The 27,974-nt window shown below is 42.3% G+C and overlaps 1 protein-coding gene across 4 annotated transcripts in view; it reads right to left on the bottom strand.

The window, feature by feature from the left end:
- cdk19 (cyclin dependent kinase 19) overlaps positions 1-27,349 on the bottom strand; it is a 54,567-nt gene extending 27,218 nt beyond the window's left edge. For all 4 annotated transcript variants that reach the window (XR_001320907.2, XM_014144231.2, XM_014144232.2 and 1 more), the window contains exons 1-4: positions 27,082-27,349; positions 21,443-21,518; positions 2,401-2,511; positions 2,045-2,185 (exon numbers count right to left, since the gene is read on the bottom strand). Coding sequence is in view for 3 of the 4 variants with exons in the window: in XM_014144231.2 (XP_013999706.1) it covers positions 2,045-2,185; positions 2,401-2,511; positions 21,443-21,518; positions 27,082-27,209 (456 nt within the window). In the remaining variant the exon portion in view is untranslated. The remainder of the gene's footprint in view (positions 1-2,044; positions 2,186-2,400; positions 2,512-21,442; positions 21,519-27,081) is intronic.
- Between the last annotated feature and the right edge of the window lie 625 nt (positions 27,350-27,974).

Raw genomic sequence — 27,974 nt, 5'->3', positions numbered from 1 at the left:
GGTGAACAAGGGACCATCAATGGCATGGCAGTGCAGTAGTATGTCTTCATCCCTGCATTACTCCACCTTGGCTGTTGTGGTATATGCCGAGTTAGTAAGGCTGAGGCCCTGACTGATAGATCCCTGTGTATTTATATAACGGGAGTTAGCGTTGGTCCTCATCGCACCATGCTGCCATCTGGGAGAGCTGAGAGAGATTACATGAGAGGGGATGGCCCGATGAAGGCCTGATAAGAATGCTGGAGCTGTAGGACTTGCAGATTCATTCTACTCTGCCTTAGTCTCCAGTGACGGAACGGAAGTCACATCAACTGACTGACTTATGCTCTGAACTGTGCCGACTCAATTAGTGTGCTGGTAGTAAACACCAAACATCTGGACACCTATGAGTTAGAATAGAATAGATTTCCTACTACCCATTCATCCACCCATGGACATTTGTATTTATTATCGCAGCAGCTACTCTTCCTGGGGTCCATAAAAAATTAAGGAAGTAATATGCATTATAATACACACTCATCAAAAGAGGGACCGTACGTGTGTGTATAGTGTGTATGCTATGTGTGTGTGACTTTTCGTAGTCCTCGCTGTTCCATAAGGTGTATTTTTATCTGTTTTAACACTTTGATGAGTGTGTTATCAGGAAAATATCTTTACAACAGTCTTCTACTCATTGCAATCATCTCCTGTGTTTACAGCTTGAAGAATGTCAGTATAATGACACAGCTGGTGTCCTCTAAGAGCAGCTGACTTCCCACTGGCTGGCAGGACATAAACTATCAGCTAGTTGGTAATTGTTATGCCTCTGTTATATACTATTATTAGTGATGGGGGAAAATTGATACAGTTACATATTGGGATATTATTTTTTACGATATATCGTATCGTTTTGACAATATTGCAATATCATTTTTGCGCTAGTTGGCTGTACCTGCACCAAAACTCCAGTATTTTTGTGCAGGTATTGCTTGTTCTCCTTCTTCTTTTTAAATAAGGAGCCAATTTGTTTTCAGCACTTCTATTTCCATGACTGATCAAAACTCGTTCTCGTGGCTCTCTCTCGTTCCTCTGTAGCAGACATATGGTGAACGTTTGGAACATCGAATGTCAATAAAATCACAGTATCGAATTGCAACACATATAAAATTGTGAGAATCGTAATACATATCGTATTGTGATAATATCGTATCGTCAGGTCTCTGGCAATTCCCAGCCATAGGTGTTGTGTCACTGTAATATAGTGTTATAAAAGTGTAATATACTGTTATAAGGGTAATGTAGTGTTATAACAGTGTAATATAGCCCTTATCATGGAATGTCCATTTTGCACCATAATCAGCTGAAGAGAAGAGAAGATAAAAAAGCTTCTCAAGCAAAATAAAATCTTATTTCTGAAAGGAACTGCAGAAAGAGATAAGAGAGAGAGAGAGAGAGAGAGAGAGAGAGAGAGAGAGAGAGAGAGTGCTCTTGTGTTGAGAGGGGCCTTGAGGAGAGGAGGTTTCTACAGCCAGATAAGAGAGAGAACAATCCTGTGACCTCGTTCCAGCTGGGCCCAGGGCTGACCTTCCGCTACAATGAGCCCAGCAGAGTCAGGTGAACAGCCCGACCTTCCAGGAAAACACTGTGGGAAAGGTATGGGGGAGAAAGTCTCACAGGGGTGCTAGAGTACAGGCTGGTGGTGGTGGGGGTGAGGGTAGGGGGGCAGAATTGACAACATTCACCAAGCCAAGACACTTTGCTCCACAGCCAAGGGCCTTAGAATCATAATAATAAACAGTACAAGGATATTACAGCACTTGTGCCAGACAACACAGGACTCAGTCAGCAGGCAAGAGGGTTGCTTTAATGATCCTTTTTGCAGTGAACACCATTCATTGCTGCATCTCGATATGCAAACAAGTAACTTATTTGCATGCACCCTATTGGTTAAAAGCAGTTCATATCAGTGACCAATAGGAAAAGGACAGATCAGTAGATGAGGTGTCAGTGAGCATGTGTAGCAGCATTGTAAAGGGACACTGGAACTACAGTACACTCTACTCACCAGATCCCTGTGAAGCACCCAGTTGGCATGGAGGTAATGGATCCCGTCCAGAATCTGATACAGGAGAGACTTGACCATGCCTCTCGGCAGCTGCATGGGCTTCTTATTGGCCTTGGAGGCTCGGTGGAACTTGATGATGTGCTGAAAGGAGACCAGAGGAAGTGGCATTGAGAAATTGATCAAGCAAGGGAATCAAACAGCTAGTTTCCACAACATACATACCATTACATCATGTACCATACACGGTCCTTTACGGACAGGAAAACGTCAAGAACAAAGATGAAACAACTAAAAGAGCAGGTTGATGAAACATCCAAACAAAAACCAAAAACTAGCAGTTGTGATGAAACACTTACCCAGAGGTCGTGCTCAGCATAGTCAAAGAGGAGCCACACCTTTCTGTCACTGTGAGACAGGAACACTTTCTGCAGGGCGATCACGTTGGGGTGTTTTAGTTCTCGTAACAGCTGTAACACACAGCAAGAGCTTCCATAAATCTCTAACAGCAAAAACACCTCTTTCAATGCAATTTATTAACACCTTCTGAATTACTGAACTGGGACAAGAGTCATTCAGTTTATTTGCAGAATTCTGACACGAACTTGGAAAAAATTACACTGTATTAAATATAACAGGTTTTCTACATGCTGTACTGGAGGCTATGTGCCTCACATCTCTCATGTCTTATCCTCACATCAACATGTCAGATAAAGATTGGCAGCATATGGAAAATGAAACCAGTACGGGGAGGGAAAAAAATGTATGAAATGTTTGAAATGTATGCATTCACTACTGTAAGTCGCTCTGGATAAGAGCGTCTGCTAAATGACTAAAAATAAAAATGTAAAAGGAAGAGTGGAATTGTTTCCTCTAGGGATGGGCATTTGAAATAATTGTACTATTTGAATAATGTCATGAAACATCAGGATAGTCTAAATTACATTTTTGTTTTAAAATACCACTATTCATTTGACCAATCAGAATGACGCAAATGTACATGCCTTACAGCCGACATGTTACTTTTCTCCGGTAGTTTGGCTAACAGCAACAACAGCTAAAGAGAAGTCTGTTTTTCACCATGATAGAACTGATTCTGTTACAAAAACATTTTCTGGTGCGAGCTTTGCACTGATCTATGTCAGGTATTGTGGAAACTCCATTAGGTGAGCACCAGTAACTGCCATTTTAAGTGGGGGAAATAGCATACCGACGTCAGGGCAGCCTTTGATGGCTAAATGCACAGAAGTAGCTCAACGCACCGTTATAAGAACTACAGGTACATAAAATAAAAAAATAAAAAATAAAATCAAGAATTTTAAATATCATGATATATAGGTTAAAATGTCACAATGATCATTTAATTTAATTTAGACAAAGCTTTTCCATTGTTAAAAAAGACCTCCAAAAATGAACACTCACTCAAGTAATCAAATATTAACCTCCATTCGGATATCTAGATATTGGATTATCCATGCCCATACTAGTTTACTCACAACTCATGAGGGATTTCCACACTACTCTAATCACATGAAGTGGGAACTCGTGTTGTTGTTGTAGTGAACTCTCCATCTCACTCCAACCCTCTGCACCAGCAGACAGATGGAACATCAGGCTATGCAGCCAGCCCAGCTGTGTGTCCATGGATTTATTACATAAGAGAGATGCTCCCACCTGCGCTGAATGCTTTAGTTTCTCCACTGAAACCTTGTGTGTCTTACTAATGGGCCCAAAGCAGATGTTCCAACATCACTGTGGCAGGCAACACACAGCCCCTGCACAGCTGAGGCTGAGAGACACACCACTACAGTCTCCCTTCACTATACTGTATTAACATCAATACATTATATTCCTACACACTAAGGACTCTGTATTACTGCACAAAGATAAAGACATTATACTCCCACACAATCAGCCATTTCTCTTCATGTTCATCCTCTCCCAGCTTGTTTTGTCAGCGGAGGCACAACTGAATCCATAATCAATCGAGCCCTTTAGATAGACTACGATCTCAATAGGGGGGTTGTGTGTGTGTGTGTGTGTGGCTTTGTTAGGAAAGAGCTGAAACGGGCCGTAATTAATTATACACCCATAGTGTCACCTGACCTGAAATCCCATGGAAGAATACCGCTCTGTGAGTGTCCCTCCCTGTGAGTGTCCCTCCCTGTGAGTGTCCCTCCCTGTGAGTGTCCCTCCCTGCGATCCTGACGACACCGTACACTAAACATGCAGCCAGGGCGTTGGCTCGAGCTAGGGCACAGTTGGCTGTAATTTCAGAGTGTCCGCCGACAAGGACAGACAGGGTTACAGCCAGGGGGGAGTGGCTCTCTGCATTGACAATGTACTATATCACACGCACGCAACCATGCACACACACAGCCTGTCTCCCCCCTCGGATCGACCCGCAAGGCGGGCTAGTACTGGAGTAATAAGCTTGAAAAGTGAGGGGGAGGGGGAGGGGCAGAGACAGAGCAGGGGGAATAATGCTGTGATTGTATATGCCGTAAGTTTGATTTGGGCTTTGGATGGGGGAAATGAGGAGGGGGTTATTGAGGTTAGTGTTTAATAACAAGCTAATCCCTGGGCTATGACACGGCATTGTGCTAATAAGCCCTGGGCTTACAGGCATACTACAGGCAGACCCCTGCCTCTGTGACGCTGGCCACACTGACTGGACTCACAGAGCCACAAGGACTAGCCACCCACACCAGACCAATTCTGGTATAACTGCTTTCTCGTAGTACCCCGCAACGGTCGGCGCTCAACAGTATGCACTCTTTATAATCAGCTAAACTAACAAACAGGGATCCTGTGCAGTCACATGACTTCTACAAAAGGTATAGAGGTAATTTCGTTATGCCAAATGCAAAGATGCACATTGTATTTATCCAGGGGGAAGGCCAGACTATGTAGCTCAGTAGGTAGAGCATGGTGCTTGCAACACCAGGATAGTGAGTTTGATTCCTGGGACCATCCATATGTTAAATGTATGCATGCATGATTGTAAGTAGTTTGAATAAAAGTGTTTGCTAAATGGCATATATGATCTATTATACTGTACAGTAGAGTACTGAAAATAACAGTGTTGTTGTTTCAGCTTAGCATTTCAGTATAATACTCCTTCCACATTGACACAGAATCAATGAGCTTATTGCAGTAAATCCATCACAGGGGACTGAACCTTTTTAGAATCACTCCACTCTCAAATGAATTTGAGAGCAGAGAAGAGGAGCAAAGCCAGTGTAGTGCAACAGACAGCATGTCATCAGGACAGTCTCTGTCTGTCAGTGCCTATGTTCCTTTACAGGGGGCATCACCTCAGTCAAACCTCACTGCCGTAATCAGATGCCCTTAATCCACTCTCTCTCTCTGGTCCACAGGAAGCAAGATGGCAGCTGCCCTAGGGGACATTTTACTGGACTGAGTAAATAAAAACTCTGACTCAGCCACTTTATGGGATCAAGATGAGATTATATCTATGTAGATTCTGGTTTTCTGCTCCACATAACACACAGTGTGTCAATTAACGACTGCAGCAATTACCATCAAAAGGTCACGATTTATGGACTACCTTCATTGTAAAAAAGAATTTGTTCTTAAGTGACTTGCCTTGTTAAATAAAGGTTACACACACAATCTGCTAGATCCATGAAACATAAAAGTTTTGTGCAATCAATATTCTGTGAAAGTGCTGTACATCCCAATGTACACATTTCCTGTTTCAAATCTACTTATCAAACCTGTTTGTCTGTCAAAATCAGAAACAGCCAAAGAGATGTCAAAAGAAAAGACATTAAAAGAAAAGACATTAAAAATAATGTGGCCTTTACCATTGCACAGAACCCTCATTGTGAATGTGTGGCAAGAATATAAGAACAGTGCAGTTGTCCGTGGCCTGTTCTGGGAAAAATGGGTCATGTTTTTCAACAGCTTCACACGGAAAGCTCTGGCTGGATGTGGGCCAAATGTTAGCACAGCCTCTGTTGTCAGGACAGCCAATACACCTTTAAAGAGGCCACATGAACCTGGATCCACGAGGCCTCGGCTTTCAGTTCACTAACCACCACTGGCTCATATATATAACCCCACATAACATTTGGAAACTTAAATAGCTTGCAATTCAGTCTATTTCTATGGGCATTTAAGCCTTGGCAGTCATTACCACATTATACACATTTAGGGTTTTAGATCAATGTGGGTTTTGTATTACACTCAACGAGCACGAGTCAAAACAAGACACAAATCTGGGGATAAGAGAGTGAGAGGAACCACAAGAAAACCGTGTCTCCCTGAGTTGGGCCTGGAGAAAGCTGTGTCTCCAAAATGGCACACCGTTCCCTGTAGCGCACACATTTTTGACCAAAGCCCTATGGGTGCCATTTGGGATGCAGCTAGGGACTGACTAACGAGCTGGCTTCCTTCATGCGGCTACAGCGCACTGGGTTGATAAATCCAGAGCAGGCGGGCTGCTGCTGTGTGTTTTGGACCGAGAACCACTACAGGTCCAAGTGAAACACTACGGCTCTGTGTGTGGAAATGTGCATGCCAAGCTTTTCCCTGAGACTGAACAAAGGCAAGGCAAGCATTCTGCTCTCTCTGCTCAGCTGCCGCCAGACATTTGCTCTTGTTATTCTGTGTTGAGAGAACATGCTGACTCTGTTAGAAGCTGTGTCGTTGAGTAACCATGGTCTGTGGCGCAGGGAAGATTAGTGTAGCTACTAGCAGCATATTCTCTGACAGAATGGATACCCACATGGATACCCACATGCATTCTTCAATGGCACGTATTAGAATGCCATTGAAGAATGCATGTTGTGGATTATGTGTGTTATATACTGAAGCAGAGCGCGATACAATTTGAATCTCCTTTGCTTTTATATATCATCATTAAAATAGCTTCTCTATTTTTTCCTTTATTAACTTCTTATGAAACAAAATTCCATTTATAAACTGGGTGGTTAGAGCCCTGAATGCTGATTGGTTGACACACATGGTATATCAGACCATATACCACGGGTATGACAAAACATCTAACTACATTGGTAACCAGTTTATAATAGCAATAAGGGCTTTGTGGTTTGTGGTGTTGCGGAATGCCTGGATACAGCCCTTATCCGCGGTATATTGGCCATATACCACACCTCCTCGGGCGTTATTGCTTAATTATACAACTGTCTTCCTTATCTATTTACAGTACTAAGGATCTTCCCCTGCATGGACACACTGTCACTAACCTAAAGCATATGTCATGACAGGCCTGATGGAAACAAACAAAAAAATTCGGTAAACTTTACAAATGTGGACAAAACTAAATACACTAGACAAGGTGGGCTCTTTTGTGACGGTAAAACGAATGATGTGAAAAATGTCAGTTTAAATGCTTTTATGCGTAAATATTGATATAATAACCATCACTTGGAGTCACTAGATGACATGTTGTGTGGTCCTCCCACTACGACTAGTCGGGAAAGCATGCAGTTTATTAGGTTACAGATTAAATCAATTATAATTAACTTCAAAGGGTGGTGAAAGTGCAAGGAGATGAGCTTGATGCTCCTTTCCAATAAATATCGATTGTCTTATTCTGGTGACATGATAATCGATGCTTGGCTGCTGTTTGACAAATAAAAATTAACAAATGAATTAAGTCTGGGAACTGGCTCGGCAGACAGTGCTGTTGGCTCTCTGCCGTGCCAATACCAGAGAGTGCACACTCGCAATATAACACTTTTTTTTTGTGATAAAACCATCAGCGGAGTTGAAAATGTGACGGAAACCCATTTAACTTGTATTTTTTATTCGATACATGGGTATTTAAACACAAAAGGTATTTTATGTTCACTACGTCATCGCGCACAGCCCTTTATCTGCAACAAGTCAATTTGATGGTAGCACATCTCTGGTGGGAAAATGTGCATATTGTTTTTATGCGGATTTTAGAATATTCACATGAAAATTTGGATGGAAACCTAGCTTCTGGCTGTCATTTCATCCATGGCAACCAAGTGAGAGTGCCTGCTAACCCACTCCCTCTGCAAACACAACTAAAATATAGTAATGTTTACACAGTGATCAGAATGGTCGGAAAGAATAGCTGACATTGGCTGGCTGACAGAGTGAATAGCTGAACTACTCGTAGACTGAGCCAAGGCAGGTCCCAGACTTAATTCATCGGACGACCATAGGATTCACAGAACATTCAGTATCAGGTGTTTCAGTGTACTGAGGCACACGTTTTCCCTGTCCCCTAGTAATTTTTTTAAATTTTACAACATAAAGAAGATGGTTGGGTAACCTCTTCATCTTTCATTAATCACTCACTCAATTCCTTCTTTACCCTCCCTCTTGTTTTCGTGGATAAAAATAAATGTTGTGCAAATCACTGTTGTCATTGTTTTTGTCTGAAGGACATTTACCCTGGTCTCCTTGATTGTATTTAAACAAAAGCCATTTGGTGATAACAAACTTGTCACACTCTGACCTAAGAGAGCTGTTTTTTCTCTGTTTAGTTAGGTCAGGGTGTGATATGGGTGGGCATTGTATGTTTCTATGTTTAGTTCTATTATTCTATTTCTATGTTGGAGGTTTTTGGGATGATCTCCAATTAGAGGCAGCTGGTTCGCGTTGTCTCTAATTGGAGATCATATTTAAGTTGGGGGTTTTTCTATTGTGTTTTGTGGGTAGTTGTTTTCTGTTTCGTTCATGTAACCTGACAGAACTGTTGACTGTTGTTTTGTTTCTTTTGTATAAGTGTTCGTTTTCATTAAAATATAATTATGAGCACGCAACACGCTGCATTATCAAACACAGTATCAACCCCTGATGGTCAATCTAAACTAGACCAACAACAACAACAACAACAACAACAACAACAATCTAAACCTGGTAGTTTAGATCCTCAAAATAGATTGGGTGAAATGGATGCCAGAATTGCACAATAACAGTCTTGTTTGGTGTTTCATTGCCAATACATTGCTCAGATTTTCTGCATGAGTCACAGACAAAATAATAAGCACCGGCAAACCTCAGGACACACCACAGCGGTAATAGCCCACTTATGGGAAGTAGGCCTATCACCAAACACCAAATAAAAAATAAATAATTCAACCAATTCTGCTATTCTGTGTTGATTTGTGCTGATCTTAACTTTTTTGTACAAAATGTTTCCGCCATCGGTTCCTATGACCGAAAAGCGCTTCTGGACATCAGAACAGTGATCACTAACCTCGAATTTTGATGAAGATCTCTACTTCAATGAGTCAGTGGCGCAGGACATACTGCTCAACCCGGACCAGGCCCTAAACCCTGACACTTGGAACATAAAGAGACGACAATATAGAGGCTGAATTGTGGGCACCCTGATGAAACTGAAACGGCAAATAAATTAACCGCCTCCACCCTCTGTTCTATTGACGAATGTACAAACACTAGAGAACAAACTGGACAAGCTCTGTTCGAGACTATCCTATCAACGGGATCTGAAGAACTGTATTATCCTGTCTCTCGGAAACTTGGCTGAACATGGACATTGATAATATACATCTACAGTTGAAGTGGGAAGTTTACATACACTTAGGTTGGAATCATTAATACTCGTTCTTCAACCACTCCACAAATGTCTTGTTAACAAACTATAGTTTTGGCAAGTCGGTTAGGACATCTACTTTGTGCATGACACAAGTAATTGTTCAAACAATTGTTTACAGACAGATTATTTCACTTATAATTCACTGCATCACAATTCCAGTGGGTCAGAAGATTACATACACTACGTTGACTGTGCTTTTAAACAACTTGGAAAATTCCAGAAAATGATGTCATGGCTTTAGAAGCTTCTGATAGGCTAATTGACATCATTTGAGTCAATTGGAAGTGTACCTGTGGATGTATTTCAAGGCTTACCTTCAAACTCAGTGCCTCTTTGCTTGACATCATGGGAAAATCTAAAGAAAATCAGCCAAGACCTCAGAAAAACAATTGCAGACCTCCATAAATAAGTCTGGTTCATCCTTGGGAGCCATTTCCAAACACCTGAAGGTACCACAGTCATTTGTACAAACAACAGTACGCAAGTATAAACACCATGGGACCACACAGCCGTCATACCGCTCAGGAAGGAGACGCGTTCTGTCTCCTAGAGATGAACCTACTTTGGTGCGAACAGTGCAAATCAATCCCAGAACAGCAGCAAAGGACCTTGTGAAGATGCTGGCGGAAACAGGTACAAAAGTATCTATATCCACAGTAAAATTAGTCCTATATCGACATAACTTGAAAGGCTGCTCAGCAAGGAAGAAGCCATTTCTCCAAAACCACCATAAAAAAGCCAGACTACGGTTTGCAACTGCACATGGGGACAAAGATTGTACTTTTTGGAGAAATGTCCTCTGGTCTGATGAAAGAATAATATAACTGTTTGGCCATAATGACCATCGTGATGTTTGGAGGAAAAAGGGGGAGGTTTGCAAGCCGAAAAACACCATCCCAACCGTGAAGCATTGGGGTGGCAGCATCATGTTGTGGGGGTGCTTTGCTGCAGGAGGGATGGGTGCACTTCACAAAATAGATGGCATCATGAGGATGGAAAATGATGTGGATATATTGAAGCAACATCTCCAGGCATCAGTCAGGAAGTTAAAGCTTGGTCACAAATGGGTCTTCCAAATGGACAATGACCCCAAGCATACTTCCAAAATTGTCGCAAAATGGCTTAAGGACAACAAAGACAAGGTATTGGAGTGGCCATCACAAAGCCCTGACCTCAATCCCATAGAAAATTTGTGGGCAGAACTGAAAAAACGTGTGTGAGTAAGGAGGCCTACAAACCTGACTCAGTTACACTTTGTTAAAGCACTTTGGCAGTGATTACAGCCTCAAGTGTTATTGGGTATAACAACACTACAAGCTTGGCACACCTGTATTTGGGGAGTTTCTCTCATTCTTCTCTGCAGATCCTCTCAAGCTCTGTCAGGTTGGATGAGGAGCTTCGCTGCACAGTTATTTTAAGGTCTCTCCAGAGATGTTTGATCGGGTTCAAGTACGGGCTCAGGCTGGGCCACTCAAGGACATTCAGAGACTTGTCCCAAAGTCAGTCCTGCGTTGTCTTGGCTGTGTGCTTAGGGTTGTTGTCCTGTTGGAAGGTGAACCTTCACCCCAGTCTGAGGTCCTGGTTTTCATCAATGATCTCTCTGTACTTTGCTCAGTTCATCTTTCCCTCGATCCTGTCTCCCAGTCCCTGCCGCTGAAAAACATCCCCACAGCATGATGCTGCCACCACCATGCTCCACCGTAGGGATGGTGCCAGGTATCCTCCAGATGTGACGCTTGGCATTCAGGCCAAAGAGTTCAATCTTGGTTTCATCAGACCAGAGAATCTTGTTTCTCATGGTCTGAGAGTCTTAAGGTGCCTTTTGGCAAACTCCAAGCGGGCTGTCATGTGCCTTTTACCGAGGAGTGTCTTCCGTCTAGCCACTACCATAAAAGCCTGATTGGTGGACTGCTGCAGAGATGTTTGTCCTTCGGGAAGGTTCTCCCATCTCCACAGAGGAACTCTGGAGCTCTGTCAGAGTGACCACCGAAGTTCTTGGTCACCTCCCTGACCAAGGCCCTTCTCCCCCATTGCTCAGTTTGGTCTGGGCGGCCAGCTCTAGGAAGAGTCTTGGTTGTTCCAAACTTCTTCCATTTAAGAATGATGGAGGCCACTGTGTTCTTGGGGACCTTCAATGCTGCAGAATTTTTTTTGTACCCTTCCCCAGATCTGTACCTCGACACAATCCCGTCTCGGAGCTCTACAGACAATTACTTCGACCTCATGGCTTGGTTTTTGCTCTGACCATGCACTGTCAACTGTGGGATCTTATGTAGACAGGATTGTGCCTTTCCAAATCATGTCCAATCAATTGAATGTACCACAGGTGGACTCCAATAAAGTTATAGAAACATCTAAAGGATGATCAATGGAAACAGGATGCACCTGAGCTCAATTTCGAGCCTCATAGCAAAGGGTCTGAATACTTATGTAAATAAAGGTATTTCATTAACTTTTGCATTTTTATAAATTAGCAGAAATGTAAAAAAAAACTGTTTTCGCTTTGTCATTATGGGTACTGTGTGTAGATTGATGAGGAAAAAAAATAATTGTTTCAAATTTTAGAATAAGGCTGTAAAGTAACAAAATGTGGAAAAAGGGAAGGGGTTGGAATACTTTCCAAATTCACTGTATAATGTATCATGGTCCAAAACACAACCACACGACATCACCTCTTCCCCCTCAGGAGGCTGAAAAGATTTGGCATGGGTCCTCAGATCCTCAAAAAGTTATACAGCTGTACCATTGAGAGCATCTTGACTGGCTGCATAACCGCTTGGTATGGCAACTGCTTGGAATCCGACCACAAGGCGCTACAGAGGGTAGTGGGTATGGCCCAGTACATCACTGGGGCTGAGCTCCCTGCCACCCAGGACCTCTATACCAGAAGGTGGAATAGGAAGGCCCTAAAAATTGTCAAAGACTCCTGCCACCCAAGTCATAGACTGTTCTCTCTGCTACTGCATGGCAAGCAGTACCGATGCATGAAGTCTGGAACCAACAGGACCCTGAATAGCTTCTATCCCCAAGCCATAAGACTGCTAAATAGTAAGTTAAATAGTCTGGGTAGCTATTTGGTTAACTATCTGCATTGACCATTTTTGCACTAACCTTTTTGACCTTTTTGACACATGCTGCTGCTACGGTTTACTATCTGTCACTTTACATGTACAGTGCTTCCAGAAAGTATTCAGACCCCTATACTTTTTCAACATTTTGTTGTGTTACATCCTGAAATTAAAATGGATTAAATTGAAATGTTTTGTTACTGGCCTACACACAATACCGCATGTTAAAATTGAAAGGGCTTGAGTCAATAAGTATTCATGCCCTTTGTTATAGCATTTGCTTAACAAGTCACATAACAAGTTGCATGGACTCACTCTGTGTGCAATAATAGAGTTTAACATGATTTCTGAATGACTACCTCATCTCTGTACTCCACACATACAGATAATTGTAAGGTCCCTCAGTTGAGCCGTGAATTTCAAACACATATTCAACCACAAAGACCAGAGAGGTTTTCCAATGCCTCGCAAAGAAGGGCACCTATTGGTAGATGGGTAAAAAAAGAATAAAAAAAAGCTGACATTGAATATCCCTTTGAGCATGGCGAAGTTATTATTTAGGCTTTGGATGGTGTATCACTACACCCAGTCACTACAGAGATACAGGCGTCCTTCCTAACTCAGTTGCCAGAGAGGAAGGAACCCGCTCAGGGATTTCATCATGAGGCCAATGGTGACTTTAAAACAGTTTAATGGCTGTGACAGGAGAAAACTGAGGATGGATCAACAACATTGTAGTTACTCCACAATATTAACCTAATTGACAGAGTGAAAAGAAGGTAAGCCTGTACAGAATAAAAATATTCCAAAACATGCATCCTGTTTGCAACAATGCACTAAAGTAATACTGCATAAAATGTGGCAAAGTAATTAACTTCTTGTCCTGAATACAAAGTGTTATGTTTGGGGCAAATCCAATACAACACATTACTGAGTACCCCACTCCATATTTTCAAGCATAGTGGTGGTTGCATGATATTATGTGTATGCTTGTAATCGTTAAGGACTGGGGAGTTTTAAGTATAAAAAAAAACTGATTGGAGCTAAGCACAGGCAAAATCCTAGAGGAAAACCTGGTTCAGTCTGCTTTCCACCAGACACTGGGAGATGAATCCACATTTCAGCAGGTCAATAACCTAAAACACAAGGCCAAACCTACCCTGGAGTTGTTACCAAGAAGACAGTGAATATTCCTGAGTTGCTGAGTTACAGTTTTGACTTAAATCTACTTGAAAATCTATGGCAAGACCTGAAAAGAGCTTGAATAATTTTGAAAAGAATCATGACAAATGTTGCACAATCCAGGTGTGGAAAGCTTTTAGGAACTAAGGCTCACAGCTGCAATCGTTGCTAAAAATGATTCTAACAAGTATTGACACAGGGCGTTGAATGCTTATGTAATGAAGATATATTAGTGTTTTATTTTTCATAAATGTTTTACAAATGTTTTTCTTCCACTTTGATATTAGAGTATTTTGTATCAATCGTTAACAAAAAATGACAATTAAATCCATTTGTATCCACTTTGTATCACAATTTTTTTGGGGAAAAAGTCAAGGGGTGTGAATATTTTCTGAAGGCACTGTACATATCTACCTCAGTTACCTCGTACCCCTGCACATGGACTCGGTACTGATACCCCTTGTATATAACCAAGTTATAGTTATGTATTGTGTTTCTATTATTACTTTTATTATTACGTGTTTTACTTTTCTAATATTTCTCTCTCTCTTCATTGTTGGGAAAGGCCCGTAAGTAAGCATTTCACTGTTAGTCCACACCTGTTGTTTACAAAGCATTTGATGAATACAATTTGATTTGATTTGACTAGGCAAAATTCTGGGAACTTTCAATAAATTCCTTGGTTTTCCAGAAATCCTGGTTGGAGGATTCCGGACGTCCTGCTTATTCCCTCCTGATTCTGAGAATCTTCCAACACTGACTGAGTTTGAGAGAGAACAGAGAATGACACATCTAAAGATATGTTTAATACAATGCTACTACTGTATCTAGTAAAAGTTGTGAGTGAAAAAGGCCTGAGAACTCACTGAGAAACCCCATCAACTACATAGACAAAGGTCCCATATGGCTCAATTGGTAGATTATGGTGCTTGCAACGCCAAGGTTGTGGGTTCGATTCCCTCGGGGGACCAGTACGGATAATGTATGCACTCACTACTGTAAGCCGCTCTGGATAAGATAAATTACTCAAATGTAAAAATGATACACTCACTGACTGACCTGAGTGAAAGTGAGCATTTGTTCTTTAGGAAGGCTCACAACACTGAGGCCTTCATTTAGTACATGCCTCCACAGGTCAGTATATTTTCTGAGTACTTTTATCTAAACATGGTCTGCTTTGTTAGTGGTTTAAGGGGTGAGCGAGGTTGAACTTGAATCCTCCCTGACTGGTCTAGAATACATTACGCAACCAGCTGCTTTAAGCTCTCTTTCAACAACCAGCTCAATGGCAGTGCACAGTGCAATGGTGACATGTGGGTCCTTTGATCCAGATGAGTTGCAGGACCCTGCCTAATTCAATACAATGAATATGCATGTAATCTGGTTTCATGTCAGACACATTACCCCAAAACAACTACAGGTGAGGAAACATTACCCAACACATTATGTAAAAGCCTGAATGAATTAACTCGAAAGATTGATCAATTTCAAAAAAGGTACAGTACATTCAGTTCTTAAACTATTTTGCACGTAATGATTTTTCCACAACTTCTGAAGGGACATACCAACACGTAAAAAGTAAAAAAGATCCTCAAGCCATTTGAATGCACAAAACCAATAACACATGGCAGCAAAACCTCCCTCAAGTCAGTCGTGAATGTGGCATGCCAAACATTAAACTCTAGCACAGTTAGTGTTTATGGGGGACCGGGGGGTTGTTGGTGACACAAAGAGTCTATTGTTCTGTTTAAGCGAAGCTGGTTTGAGAGACTTTGAGCAAAATCCATTTCTTGTGGCTCTTAACTTCAGCTGGCGACCCTCAAGGTGTTTTGGTCTGATGATGAGAGCCTCCTGTTGCACTGCTCACATCCGGCTTCACCTGTGGCCATCAAAGGTGAGCATTTGCCCAATGAAGTCAGTTACGATGTCGAGCTGCAGTCAGGTCAAGACCCTGGTGAGGATGACGAGCACGCAGATGAGCTTCCCTGAGAAGGTTTCTGACAGTTTGTGCAGAAATTCTTTGGTTATGTGATCGCGCAGGTGAAAAAGCAGTATGTGGAGGTCCTGGGCTGGCGAGGTTACATGTGCTCTGCGGTTGTGAGGCCAGTTGGATGTACTGAGAAGTTGTTGTATGCGGCTTATGGTAGAAATTAACATTAAATTATCTGGCAACCGCTCTGGTGGATATTCTTGCAGTCAGCATGGTCCCTCAAAACTTGAGACATCTGTGGCATTGTGTTGTGTAACAAAACTGCACATTTTAGAGTGTCCTTTTATTGTCCCCAGCACAAGGTGCACCTTTGTAATGACCATGCTGTTTAATCAGCTTCTTGATATGCCACACCTGTCAGGTGGATTATCTTGGCAAAGGAGAAATGCTCACTAACAGGGATGTAAACAAATTTGTGCACAAAATTTGACAGAAATAAGCTTTTTGTGCATATGTAAAATTGTTTCAGCTCATGAAACATAGGAAAAACACTTTACCTGTTGCATTTATATTTTTGTTCAGTGCACATATACAGTGCCTTGAGGAAGTATTCACACCCCTTGAATTTTTCCATATTTTATTGTGTTACAGCCTGAATTTAAAATGGATTAAATGTATTTCTTGTCACTGGCATACACACCAAAAAAAAGTCAAGGGTTGTGAATACTTTCTGAAGGCACTGTAGGTACGGGAAATGTGACTAGGCAACAGAATAGATAATAGACGGTAGCTGCAGCGTATGTGGTGAGTGTGAAAGTGTGTGTGAGAGAGTGTGTGCGTGTCCTCAGTATACATGTGTGCGCATGTGTGTGTGGTCATATGTAGTGTGTGTGTGTGTGTGTGTGTGTGTGTGTGTGTGTGTGTGTGTGTGTGTGTGTGTGTGTGTGTGTGTGTGTGTGTGTGTGTGTGTGTGTGTAAGTATGTGTGAGTGTGTGGGTAGAATCCAGTGTGTGTGCATAGAGTCAATGCAAGACAGTTAGTGCAAAAGGGTCAATGTAGGTAGTCTGGGTAGCCATTTGATATCTAGCAGTCTTGTCTAGCAGTCTTATGGCTTGTGGGTAGAAGCTATTCAAGGTCCTGTTGGTTCCAGACTTGGTGCACTGGTCCTGCTTCCCGTGCGGTAGCAGAGAGAGCAGTCTATGGCTTGGGTGGCTGGAGTCTTTGAATTTGGACCTTTCTCTGACACTGCCTGATATATAAGTCCTGGATGGCAGGGAGCTCGGCCCCAATGATGTACTGGGCCATATTCACCACACTCTGTAGCGCATTGCAGTCAGGTGCCTTGAAGTTGACGTACCAAGCAGCGATGCAGCCAGTCAAGATACTCTCAATGGTGCAGCTGTAGAACTTCTTGAGGATCGGAGGGTCCATGCCAAATCTTTTCAGCCTCCTAAGGGGGAAGAGTTGCTGTCGTGCCCTCTTCACAACTGTGTGGGTGTGTGTGGCCCATGTTAATTCCTCAAATCAACTCCGTAGACATGTAATTACTTAGTAATTCCACCAATGTACTTGAAGCTCTCGACCCACTCCATTACAGCCCCATCGATGTGGATGGGGGCGTGCTCGCTCCTCTGTTTCCTGTAGTCCACGATCAGTTCCTTTGTCTTGCTGACATTGAGGGAGCGATTGTTGTCCTGGCATCACACTGCCAGGTCTCTGACCTCCTCCCTATAAGCTGTCTCATCGTCGTCGGTGATCCGGCCTACCAGCGTCGTATCGTCAGCAAACTTGATGATGGTGTTGGAGTCGTGCACGGCCACGCAGTCATGGGTGAACAGGGAGTACAGGAGGGGACTAAGCACACACCCCTGAGGGGCCCCTGTGTTGATGGTTAGCGTGGTAGATGTGTTGTTGCCTACCCTCACCGCCAGCGGGCGGCCCGTCAGGAAGTCCAGGATCCAGTTGTAGAGAAAAGTGTTCAGTCCAAGGGTCCTGAGCTTGGAAGGGACTATAGTATTGAATGTGAGCTGTAGTCCATGAACAGTATTCTTACATAGATATTCCTTTTGTTTAGGTGAAAATGTCAACAACAAAAAAGTATATATATCGCTATCAACAACAGAATAAACATTTTGAACTACATACCTACAGTAGAAAAGAAGAGAATATCTTCTTTCTAATTATGTGAACTTCATTTCTCAACTCCTAATTTTGAGCAAATTACACTCATTGGAGCCAATTACACTCACTGGAATATCTGACATGGGCTTTGAAAAAGCACCGGCGAATAGGCTAGCAGTGTGGCAAGTGCCGCTAGCTGCTGATAAGATGTCTTGACTTGGACATACATCTTTGCCAACACATGGCTAACCTTTGTTTAACCAGCTAAACAGCCGCTCTTAGTGCAAATGTGTTTGGAGTTACCTTTCTAGCCTGTCTCAACTCAACACCTGTCTCAACTCAACTCCGTAGAGATGTATTGACAGAGTTGAGTTTGCACAGCAACCTGGAAACACTTGTTTTCTGATACAGAGCCATAGCTACCTGGAAACACTTGTTTTCTGATACAGAGCCACTGCTTTCCTCCATTCCCCTCTGGCTGAGGGCATCCACGGGGTCTGGGTCAATCCCATGGCAATGCCAAAAAATAAAAGGTAAGCAATTGAAATTCATGAATTGACCTGTGGGCAATTTTACAGCAAGGTGTGAAAAGCATAAACACCATTACAAGTTATGAAAGTCATGAGTCACCTTTCCATGAGGGGAAGCCAGCTAGTGGTGACACAGGGCTGACTAATCCAACAGTTTATAGTACAATGAATAAGAATCAGAGATCACATAAAGGAGTAATTGTCTGTGGGGTCAGAACTCTGTGCTCTCTGACAGTTCAGTCTCCTGTAGCACAAACTAGAGGACGGCGCCAGGAGAGAGAGAACAGCAGAGCAGTAACCGAGTCAGTTACACATGATCATAGCCCAGGATGATTGGATCCACCGTGGAGAGAGACAGGGATAGGTGTGTTATGGAAACAGAACAGACACGCTAGCTAGATGACCAATACTGGGTCAGATCACCAACTAAACACCCATATTTATTTTTTGTAGACAGGGCCAGATGGACCTCATCCAGTCATTCAGTCCATTTCTGCAGTACTGTGCAGCCAGAGCTGAGGCAGTGGTTTGTAACCAACACACGCCCGCACCTCTGTACAAATTAAGACTCCTTATTTACCTTACCTCCAAATGGAGATGAAATTAACTATTCTGTTGACAGTCTATAGAACACGAATAATGTGTGTGTGTGTGTGTGTGTGTGTGTGTGTGTGTGTGTGTCCCGCCCTACCAAGAACCATTTATTCTTTAAGATTAGTCAGCCAAACAATAATGCACACCTTCTATCTACTTTCACAGTGGGTAGTCAGTCAATCATCACCCACTGAGTAAGTTTGGCTGTATTGTGGGTAGAAACACAGCAGGTTTGTCATCACAACAACTAACTAGTGTACCACAATACAACATTCTGACAATGTGTGGATCATATAGCACATTCCCAGAGAAGTTGGTAGGTGGAAAACTGATGTACATACAGTAACATTAAATAACCCAGTCAGCTCACATGTCACAAGGACCACATTCTGACCATCTGCTGTTCCTCACAGAGAACTAGATGAATGACACACAGATATGGCTTCAGATGACACTCACCTCTCAGCATAAATAGCCTAATAACACTCCTACAGTATTATGTGTTAGCAATAATCCCCATGTACACTTAAAGAGTATCTGCCTTCCTGTTTTTAGATAAGGCGACCCTAGCGCTGAAAGTAAACCAACGCAGTATGTGTTCTTGGACTGCTTATTGCTTAACCCTTTACACTCGTACCTATATACGGGTTGAAAATGGCAGATTTGGCCACTGATAAGCGCCTAAATTGGAACGTAGTGACTGTACAGTAACATGCTATACATGACATCAGAGCACAAGCCCTGCACTTCACAGCGCTGTACAGGTGTTTTGTTGTCTGAGTGAGGGAAATGCTTTAATTTAAGAGGATTCGATGTATTTTGAAAGATGAGATGTTGAGGATTATAATAAATATGCTTTGATGTCATACAAGCCAGACACCCTTGAATCCAAATGTGTACTTCACATCTCCAAATCATGAAAGTATTGTCATATACAGTGTCAACGTTTATTATCACTATGTTTGATGTACAGTTACAAGATGACATGGCGTCATACTGGGTTGTTCTGAACAGAATGAGCCCGTTTGTTTATTGTGAAGAAAATTTGCCGTGGAACACGCACCTGAATGCAATCACCTGAATGCACTCACCTGAATGCACGCATGACTCCTTTCTATGCACACCAAAATTACCATCTGTTTCTCTGAATTGCCCTGTGAAAGTCTACCACTGTAAGATCGTATTTTATAACTTAGCTAGTCATGTTGGCAAAAGAACAAGCTTTGAAATGATGCCCACCTGATCCAGATTGTGATTTATGATGGGCCGTTGTTGTTCCAAACAAAATAACTACAAGTGTGCTTGCTCTAGTTCCTCAATGGCACAGCTAGGAGAGCTAAAAAAAAGCACCTTATAATTGAAAAGTGCATTAAAATTGCTTAGGAACTGTGCACATTGTGGAGAGGTGTGTGACCACATGGAGACCAGTTGGTCTTCACTCAAGTCCTTCTTTTGTCTTATCTTGCTCCGACTCCACATTTTCCAGGAATAGTCTTATCATGTTACTGAATATATATCCAGAGTATTTTCAGATTTCGTTATCAACAAATGCGGTGAAAAGTACAGTGAATGTAAAATGCACATAAAATCACCAGTGTAATGTTTGGATTCAGTCTTGTGAACTGTTGTGTCCTCAACTTTGGTATTATAATTTTCCCATAATCTCAAAACTGTGCCCTTTAAATTGATACCATGGTTATGCATATGCTTTTCATATTTCTTATTTAAGAAACATTTCAGTTTAGCCCTATCCATATGGGCCAATTCCCACAAGTGTAAAGGGTTAACACTGGGTTAGGAATAACCTAAAGAGCATGTGAAAAAATGAAAAGTGACAGCTGAGTGTAAGCAAAGAGTAGCTGGGTGGATGGCCTATTCACAAGGACACTTGTTTGTGTGTGTTTATCTATTTGCAGAGAGATCATATTGGTTAACATATTGAAGGCCTGAACTCTATACAACAGATATGTGGGAGCCATAAAATGTGCAGACCTTTATTGTTCTCCTACAGTGTGTATCTTGCCAAGCACTTGAGTACTGGTATATATCATGTTTACATGGCCATGGTGATGTCTCTATTGCTTCTGCCTCAGCCATTAGGAACACTGCACCATGCAGATACAACTCTTGGGCTATTACAATCCTGGAAGCACAGCGGTGCAGGATTACACTCTACAGTCAAAGTAGAACAGTTCTTAGAACAGTTCTTAGGTTTCTACTCGTTTATATAGCATCAGCTGAGGCTAGAGCCAAGTGATGGCATGGTGCTCCTACACATAAGACCTTATTGTAGGAGACAGAAAGCACAGTAGAAAGGAAAATAACATTGATAGGAGAAAGGACAAAATAAAGGACAAAACAGCGCCTTTAACCAGTATCTTAACTTACAGCGATTTCCCTGCAAGCAGACATCGATATTCCAGTGCCTTCAATTTGTTTCAGTGCATATTCCTTCTCATCTTCCCTGCAAAGAAAGAGACACAAGGGGAAAAATCAGCACATCACTTTATTTATTTGGAAAGTATGTAACAACACCGTAAACCCACGTTCTTAAACAACATAGATTAGTGAAATAGAGTTCCAGGTATTGAAGGTCGTGTGTTTATGAGCAACAGTAAGATAGAACATGGGATATGAAAATGATGGAGATGGACTGCTCTTGCTTGACTTGTTCTTATGGAACAGTAGAATCCCTGCCATTATCAACATCCTCTGGCTGAAGAAGACAGCTATTCCCTCTCCACGGGCATGCTCTGTTGTTGAGTGCAGCCTCTCCCCAGAGCAAGCATAATTATCTATCCACCCTGCATTTCACCACCCCCCTCAATGCAAACACATGCTCTGGCTTCATCATAGCCTTCACACCGAGCTGGGCGTTGTTCCTTCTCATAACACACACAGTGCAGAATCAGAATGGATTTTAAATAGGATTTTATTTAATAAATGCAGTGTCAGGACAAATCCCAGGGCTTTTTTTCTTGACATTCTGAGGGTACTTATGTGCCCTTGTAAAAATCTGTTGGTGGTGGAAAAAGGCATTGAAGGCATGAAGCTGACAATTAAGAAATGTTAGACGTATTGTGGTGTGCACACGTACAGCAGCACACTGTGAGGTAGGGAACTATGGATTATCTGAGATAAGCAGTATCCTCCTAGAAAGGGAACTTACCCCAACATTGACTCACCAGAAAATATACTGCTCAAAAAAATGAAGGGAACACTTAAACAACACATCCTAGATCTGAATGAAAGAAATAATCTTATTAAATACTTTTTTCTTTACATAGTTGAATGTGCTGACAACAAAATTACACAAAAATCATCAATGGAAATCCAATTTATCAACCCATGGATGTCTGGATTTGGAGTCACACTCAAAATTAAAGTGGAAAACCACACTACAGGCTGATCCAACTTTGATGTAATGTCCTTAAAACAAGTCAAAATGAGGCTCAGTAGTGTGTGTGGCCTCCACGTGCCTGTATGACCTCCCTACAATGCCTGGGCATGCTCCTGATGAGGTGGCGGATGGTCTGCTGAGGGATCTCCTCCCAGACCTGGACTAAAGCATCCGCCAACTCCTGGACAGTCTGTGGTGCAACGTGGCGTTGGTGGATGGAGCGAGACATGATGTCCCAGATGTGCTCAATTGGATTCAGGTCTGGGGAACGGGCGGGCCAGTCCATAACATCAATGCCTTCCTCTTGCAGGAACTGCTGACACACTCAAGCCACATGAGGTCTAGCATTGTCTTGCATTAGGAGGAACCCAGGGCCAACCGCACCAGCATATGGTCTCACAAGGGGTCTGAGGATCTCATCTCGGTACCTAATGGCAGTCAGGCTACCTCTGGCGAGCACATGGAGGGCTGTGCGGCCCCCCAAAGAAATGCCACCCCACACCATGACTGACCCACCGCCAAACCGGTCAGGCTGGAGGATGTTGCAGGCAGCAGAACGTTCTCCACGGCGTCTCCACACTCTGTCACGTCTGTCATGTGCTCAGTGTGAACCTGCTTTCATCTGTGAAGAGCACAGGGCGCCAGTGGCTAATTTGCCAATCTTGGTGTTCTCTGGCAAATGCCAAACGTCCTGCACGGTGTTGGGCTGTAAGCACAACCCACACCTGTGGACGTCGGGCCCTCATACCACCCTCATGGAGTCTGTTTCTGACCGTTTGAGCAGACACATGGACATTTGTGGCCTGCTGGAGGTCATTTTGCAGGGCTCTGGCAGTGCTTCTCCTGCTCCTCCTTGCACAAAGGCGGAGGTAGCGGTCGTGCTGCTGGGTTGTTGCCCTCCTACGGCCTCCTCCACGTCTCCTGATGTACTGGCCTGTCTCCTGGTAGCGCCTCCATGCTCTGGACACTATGCTGACAGACACAGCAAACCTTCTTGCCACAGCTCGCATTGATGTGCCATCCTGGATGAGCTGCACTACCTGAGCCACTTGTGTGGGTTGTAGACTCCGTCTCATGCTACCACTAGAGTGAAAGCACCGCCAGCATTCAAAAGTGACCAAAACATCAGCCAGGAAGCATAGGAACTGAGAAGTGGTCTGTGGCCCCACCTGCAGAACCACTCCATTATTGGGGGTGTCTTGCTAATTGCCTATAATTTCCACCTGTTGTCTATTCCATTTGCACAACAGCATGTGAAATGTATTGTCAATCAGTGTTGCTTCCTAAGTGGACAGTTTGATTTCACAGAAATGTGATTGACTTGGAGTTACATTATGTTGTTTAAGTGTTCCCTTTATTTTTTTGAGCAGTGTATTATTGAGCCATTACAAACATGGCCTGTTGTATAGCTTACTTCTTGCAGAAGATTTGTGAAAAGGTAAAAAAAAGAATGAAGACCAAATATCTACAAAAAAAGCTGATTTGTTTAATGAGAATCTGTGTCTGTATGTGTGTGTGTGTGTGTGTACCTACATCAAACATGACATCACCAACTGGCCTACTTAAGAATGGGTAATGGGCATTCAATAGTGGTGGTTTCAGGCTGGAGGTTTCAGGCACTACTCTCTCGCATCTGATTTTGACTGAGCTTCCTTCAACACTGTTTTAATGGACGTTTAGGTCTGTGATAAAACAGCCTTGATTGCTCATGAATATGAATTTACTGTAGCAATCTCCACCTTCTGATTAATTAAGCAATGGACACAAAAGACAGACAAACAACCACTCTAATTTCTCATGCCCTATAAACATAGCACTTTATTATCATGAACAACACACAACACAGAGGACTGCCAAGTCCAAAAAGTGCTAATGCACAGACAAACACAGGAACACAATGTGAGTTGGAGGGGGTAGAGGGGTACAATGGCATTTATTTGTCTTCTTTTTTTACCATTTACACCAAACATCTTTTTCATAATAAGCTCCACCACACAACGGGGATGGTGAATTACAGCTGTTCTGGGCATTCACATTCGATTAGTGTCCAGAGATTCCTGGAGGAGCTGGCAGGGAGCCAGAGTGGGTAGGGCTGTCGCACAGTCCAAAGGCTGCATATTGGGTTTCTCAACAAGCCTGCATGGCCCCTACAGTCATCTGGCCACAAGCCTGATTCATGTTCCCAATCACATATATGACAATAGAGACACTCCCTCTTCTCTGTTTACAGAGAGAAAGCTTGTCTTCACACCTCATCAAAGTGCTACTTCTGCTATTTATTGCAGACAGTGGGGAAACCTTGTGGAAAAACCAACAAAAACTAAATTGTCTCAATGTGTTCCACTGACAGTTCTATACGACAAATTTTTTACATCTACTTGGCCAAACTTTGCATGAAGAGTGTTTTATATTCTTGACCAGCAAGGATGGATCATTCTTCATGTCTTATGTGGTGCACATGAAACTAATATTAAAACCTTAGCAGTGCCTTTATGATAACAAGCCTGCATTGACTGCCGGTCCCGTGTGGCTCAGTTGGTAGAGCATTGGTAGAGCATGGTGTTTGCAACGCCAGGGTTGTGGGTTTGAAGCTGGAGACTTATATCTCCCTCACTAACTTTAAGCATCAGCTGTCAGAGCAGCTTACCGATCACTGCACCTGTACACAGCCATCTGTAAATAGCCCACCCAACTACCTCATTCCCCAAATTGTTATTTATTTTTGCACCCCATTATCTCTACTTGCACATCATCATCTGCACATCTATCACTCCAGTATTAATGCTAAATTGTAGTTATTTCGCCACTATGGCCAATTTATTGCCTTACCTCCCTAATCTTACTACATTTGCACACACTGTACATAGATTTTTCTATTGTGTTTTTTTTCTTGTGTTATTGACTGTACGTTTGTTTATCCCATGTGTAACTGTGTTGTTGTTTTTGACGCACTGCTTTGCTTTATCTTGGCCAGGCAGCAGTTGTAAATGAGAACTTGTTCTCAACTGGCCTACCTGGTCAAATAAAGGTGAAATAAAAATGTTCAATAAATGTTTTTATTGTTATGGCGTATACCACCACTACACTACTTTGATAAGCATTGTTGAGATTAAGAAGTGAGTATAAGCAATGGCCGCTAAAAAAAAAAATACATATTCCTGCGTATACCCTCCACTACACCACTGAGAGACACTATCCAGGATGTTTACTACTAACTAAATAGAGTGGGCAATGCTATCAATAGCCTAGTAGCCTCCATTGTTGAAGCCTACAAATGACATGAATGAATACGCAAACTGTGAGAGAAAAAAACGACTGTATTGTCAGATTACTCGAATAACAGGTGAAGCTACCTGTACGAAGGCGCAGGAAATGCAAGGAACGGAACACCAGAAGGCCCTTTCACTCCAGAAGGTCCTATGACAAATCACCAGTTGGCTCTAAAGAGAAAAATTACCCTCAACTGTTTGATTGCCATTCAAATTGCGCAATCAAACTGCTGCTCATGCTCCGAGGCGATATTTATTTATAACAATCAGGTATCCATATCCCAGGTGGGGGTGGAAGGTCCTATATATAGGGGCAGTACTCAGTGACATCACTTCCTGAAACAGGAGGTAAAAAATATATAACATAGTTTCACAATATTACCCACCGGAGAAAAGGGAAACTTTCTTAGACAAAGTTCTGGAGGGTGGACAATGTGCTCAACGCAGCTTCACGTACAAATGCTACTAATTTACCCACCCCCGCACAGGACAAAGATTTAAGATCAAGGGCCTGATTACCTGCATGTCCACCAATGTTATTTACATGTTGAAATGTCCTTGGTGGTCTGTCTTACATTGGGAAAACCCATAGAAGGCTTAAGACATGGATCAGTGAGCACCGCATCAATATACGGACAGGTGAGACAAAAAAATCTGGTTTCTGTTCCTTTTGTACAAGCTGGACATCCTATTAGTTCTCTGAGATACATTGGAATAGAAACAGTCAAGATGTCATGCAGGGGAGAGGACATTGACAGGAAACTTCTTCAAAGGGAATCTTTCTGGATCCACAGGCTCAACACACTCTTCTCTTGGCCTTAACGAGGAGTTTGACTTGAAACCGGTTTCATAGTGTCAATATGTCCAAATTGTTTGTTTTTTTTAATCATAAAATAATATTAAAATATATATATATATATATATATGCACACTTATTTGTTTTGCATTGAAGCACCAAAGGGAGTTTAGCGTTACATCGAGTTCGACTATGCAAGTGCTCTTGAGAGAGCTTGGCAATAATAGGATGATTATTTTAGACTAAGCCAAGTTGAACAAGATCAGAGAATATCATTACGCCTACACATTCCTACTGGTGATATTAGGAAAATAACTCATGTTGAAAGTAGCCTGCGCTTCCATGAAGTGTGTCAAATAATAAACATCATCACTGTGTTGTTGTGGGGGAGGACCGTTGAGTGAGTGTGTACATGAAAACAAAAACACAGACACGGGCAGCGCTCAGGGTAGTTAAAATCTATCCTTTGCTTTGTCCAACGTGCAAGGAGATATAGCCTAGTCTTGATAAGGTATTCTGCAATCAGTTTATTGAGTACACAATAACGTTATCTGAATCTTACCCGTCTTTGCGCTTAGCTTTATAAACGTGCCCGTAGGTGCCTCGACCCACTTTGCAACCTTCATATTCGAACAGATCTTCTACCTTCTCTCGTTCGGCTGCGAGCTTTGTTTTGAAGTCGTAATCCATTTTAACCCATAAATATTTCTTAATTTACAATGAAATAAAATATTAATTATAACATGCATTAATTAAATAATATGGTCGTTTTATTCCCCCACCATTTCCTTGTTTGGGATTTTGGTCTGCTCCGCTTAATGTTCACTGGCTCGTTGACGTTTCTAATTGACACGCAAAGCTTTCTGGGGACCGTAGTTTACAAAAGCCTTAGCCTGCCTCATCAACATGGAAGTAAAAGGTCTGTGAAACTACACTCCGCATTTCGCGCTGCAGTTACTGCACTTGCGTACTCATGAACGCGCTCAGAAAATGTGTGGATCAGTTGTAACATTTCATGATTTGTATACAACAAATGTGTAATCCTTTTGAAGTTTGACCGAACATGTGCAGGTCTCCAATATGTGTTTGAATAGAAAATAGGTATATTGAAGTAGCCTCAACTGGAGGGATAGGCTGTACCATACAATCCCACCTGTGACATTTATTCGTTTTAGCCTTTTGCTTTTACACGAGAAAGGTAGGCTACATGTAGCAAATCTGCATATAATTTGTAATCTGTAAAATAAAATATGCATATGCAATCATATTACACTATTATGACATCCACCATAACTCGTTTATGAAGAACAGAAGTAGGCCTAGATACTTTTATTAATTGTATTTATTACGTTTATTTGGCAGGGACAATGGACAACAAAAACGTCCCAGAGCACTGAGAAAACGTGTCGCACCAGATTTAGCTAATAGCTCATTTCCAGCTGTAGTCCCTAAAAC

The sequence above is a fragment of the Salmo salar genome, chromosome ssa15 (assembly GCF_905237065.1).
Source record: "Salmo salar chromosome ssa15, Ssal_v3.1, whole genome shotgun sequence".
NCBI lineage: Eukaryota > Metazoa > Chordata > Actinopteri > Salmoniformes > Salmonidae > Salmo > Salmo salar.
The sequence above is the reverse complement of the archived record's forward strand: the minus strand, read 5'-3'. Positions and strand labels throughout refer to the sequence as shown.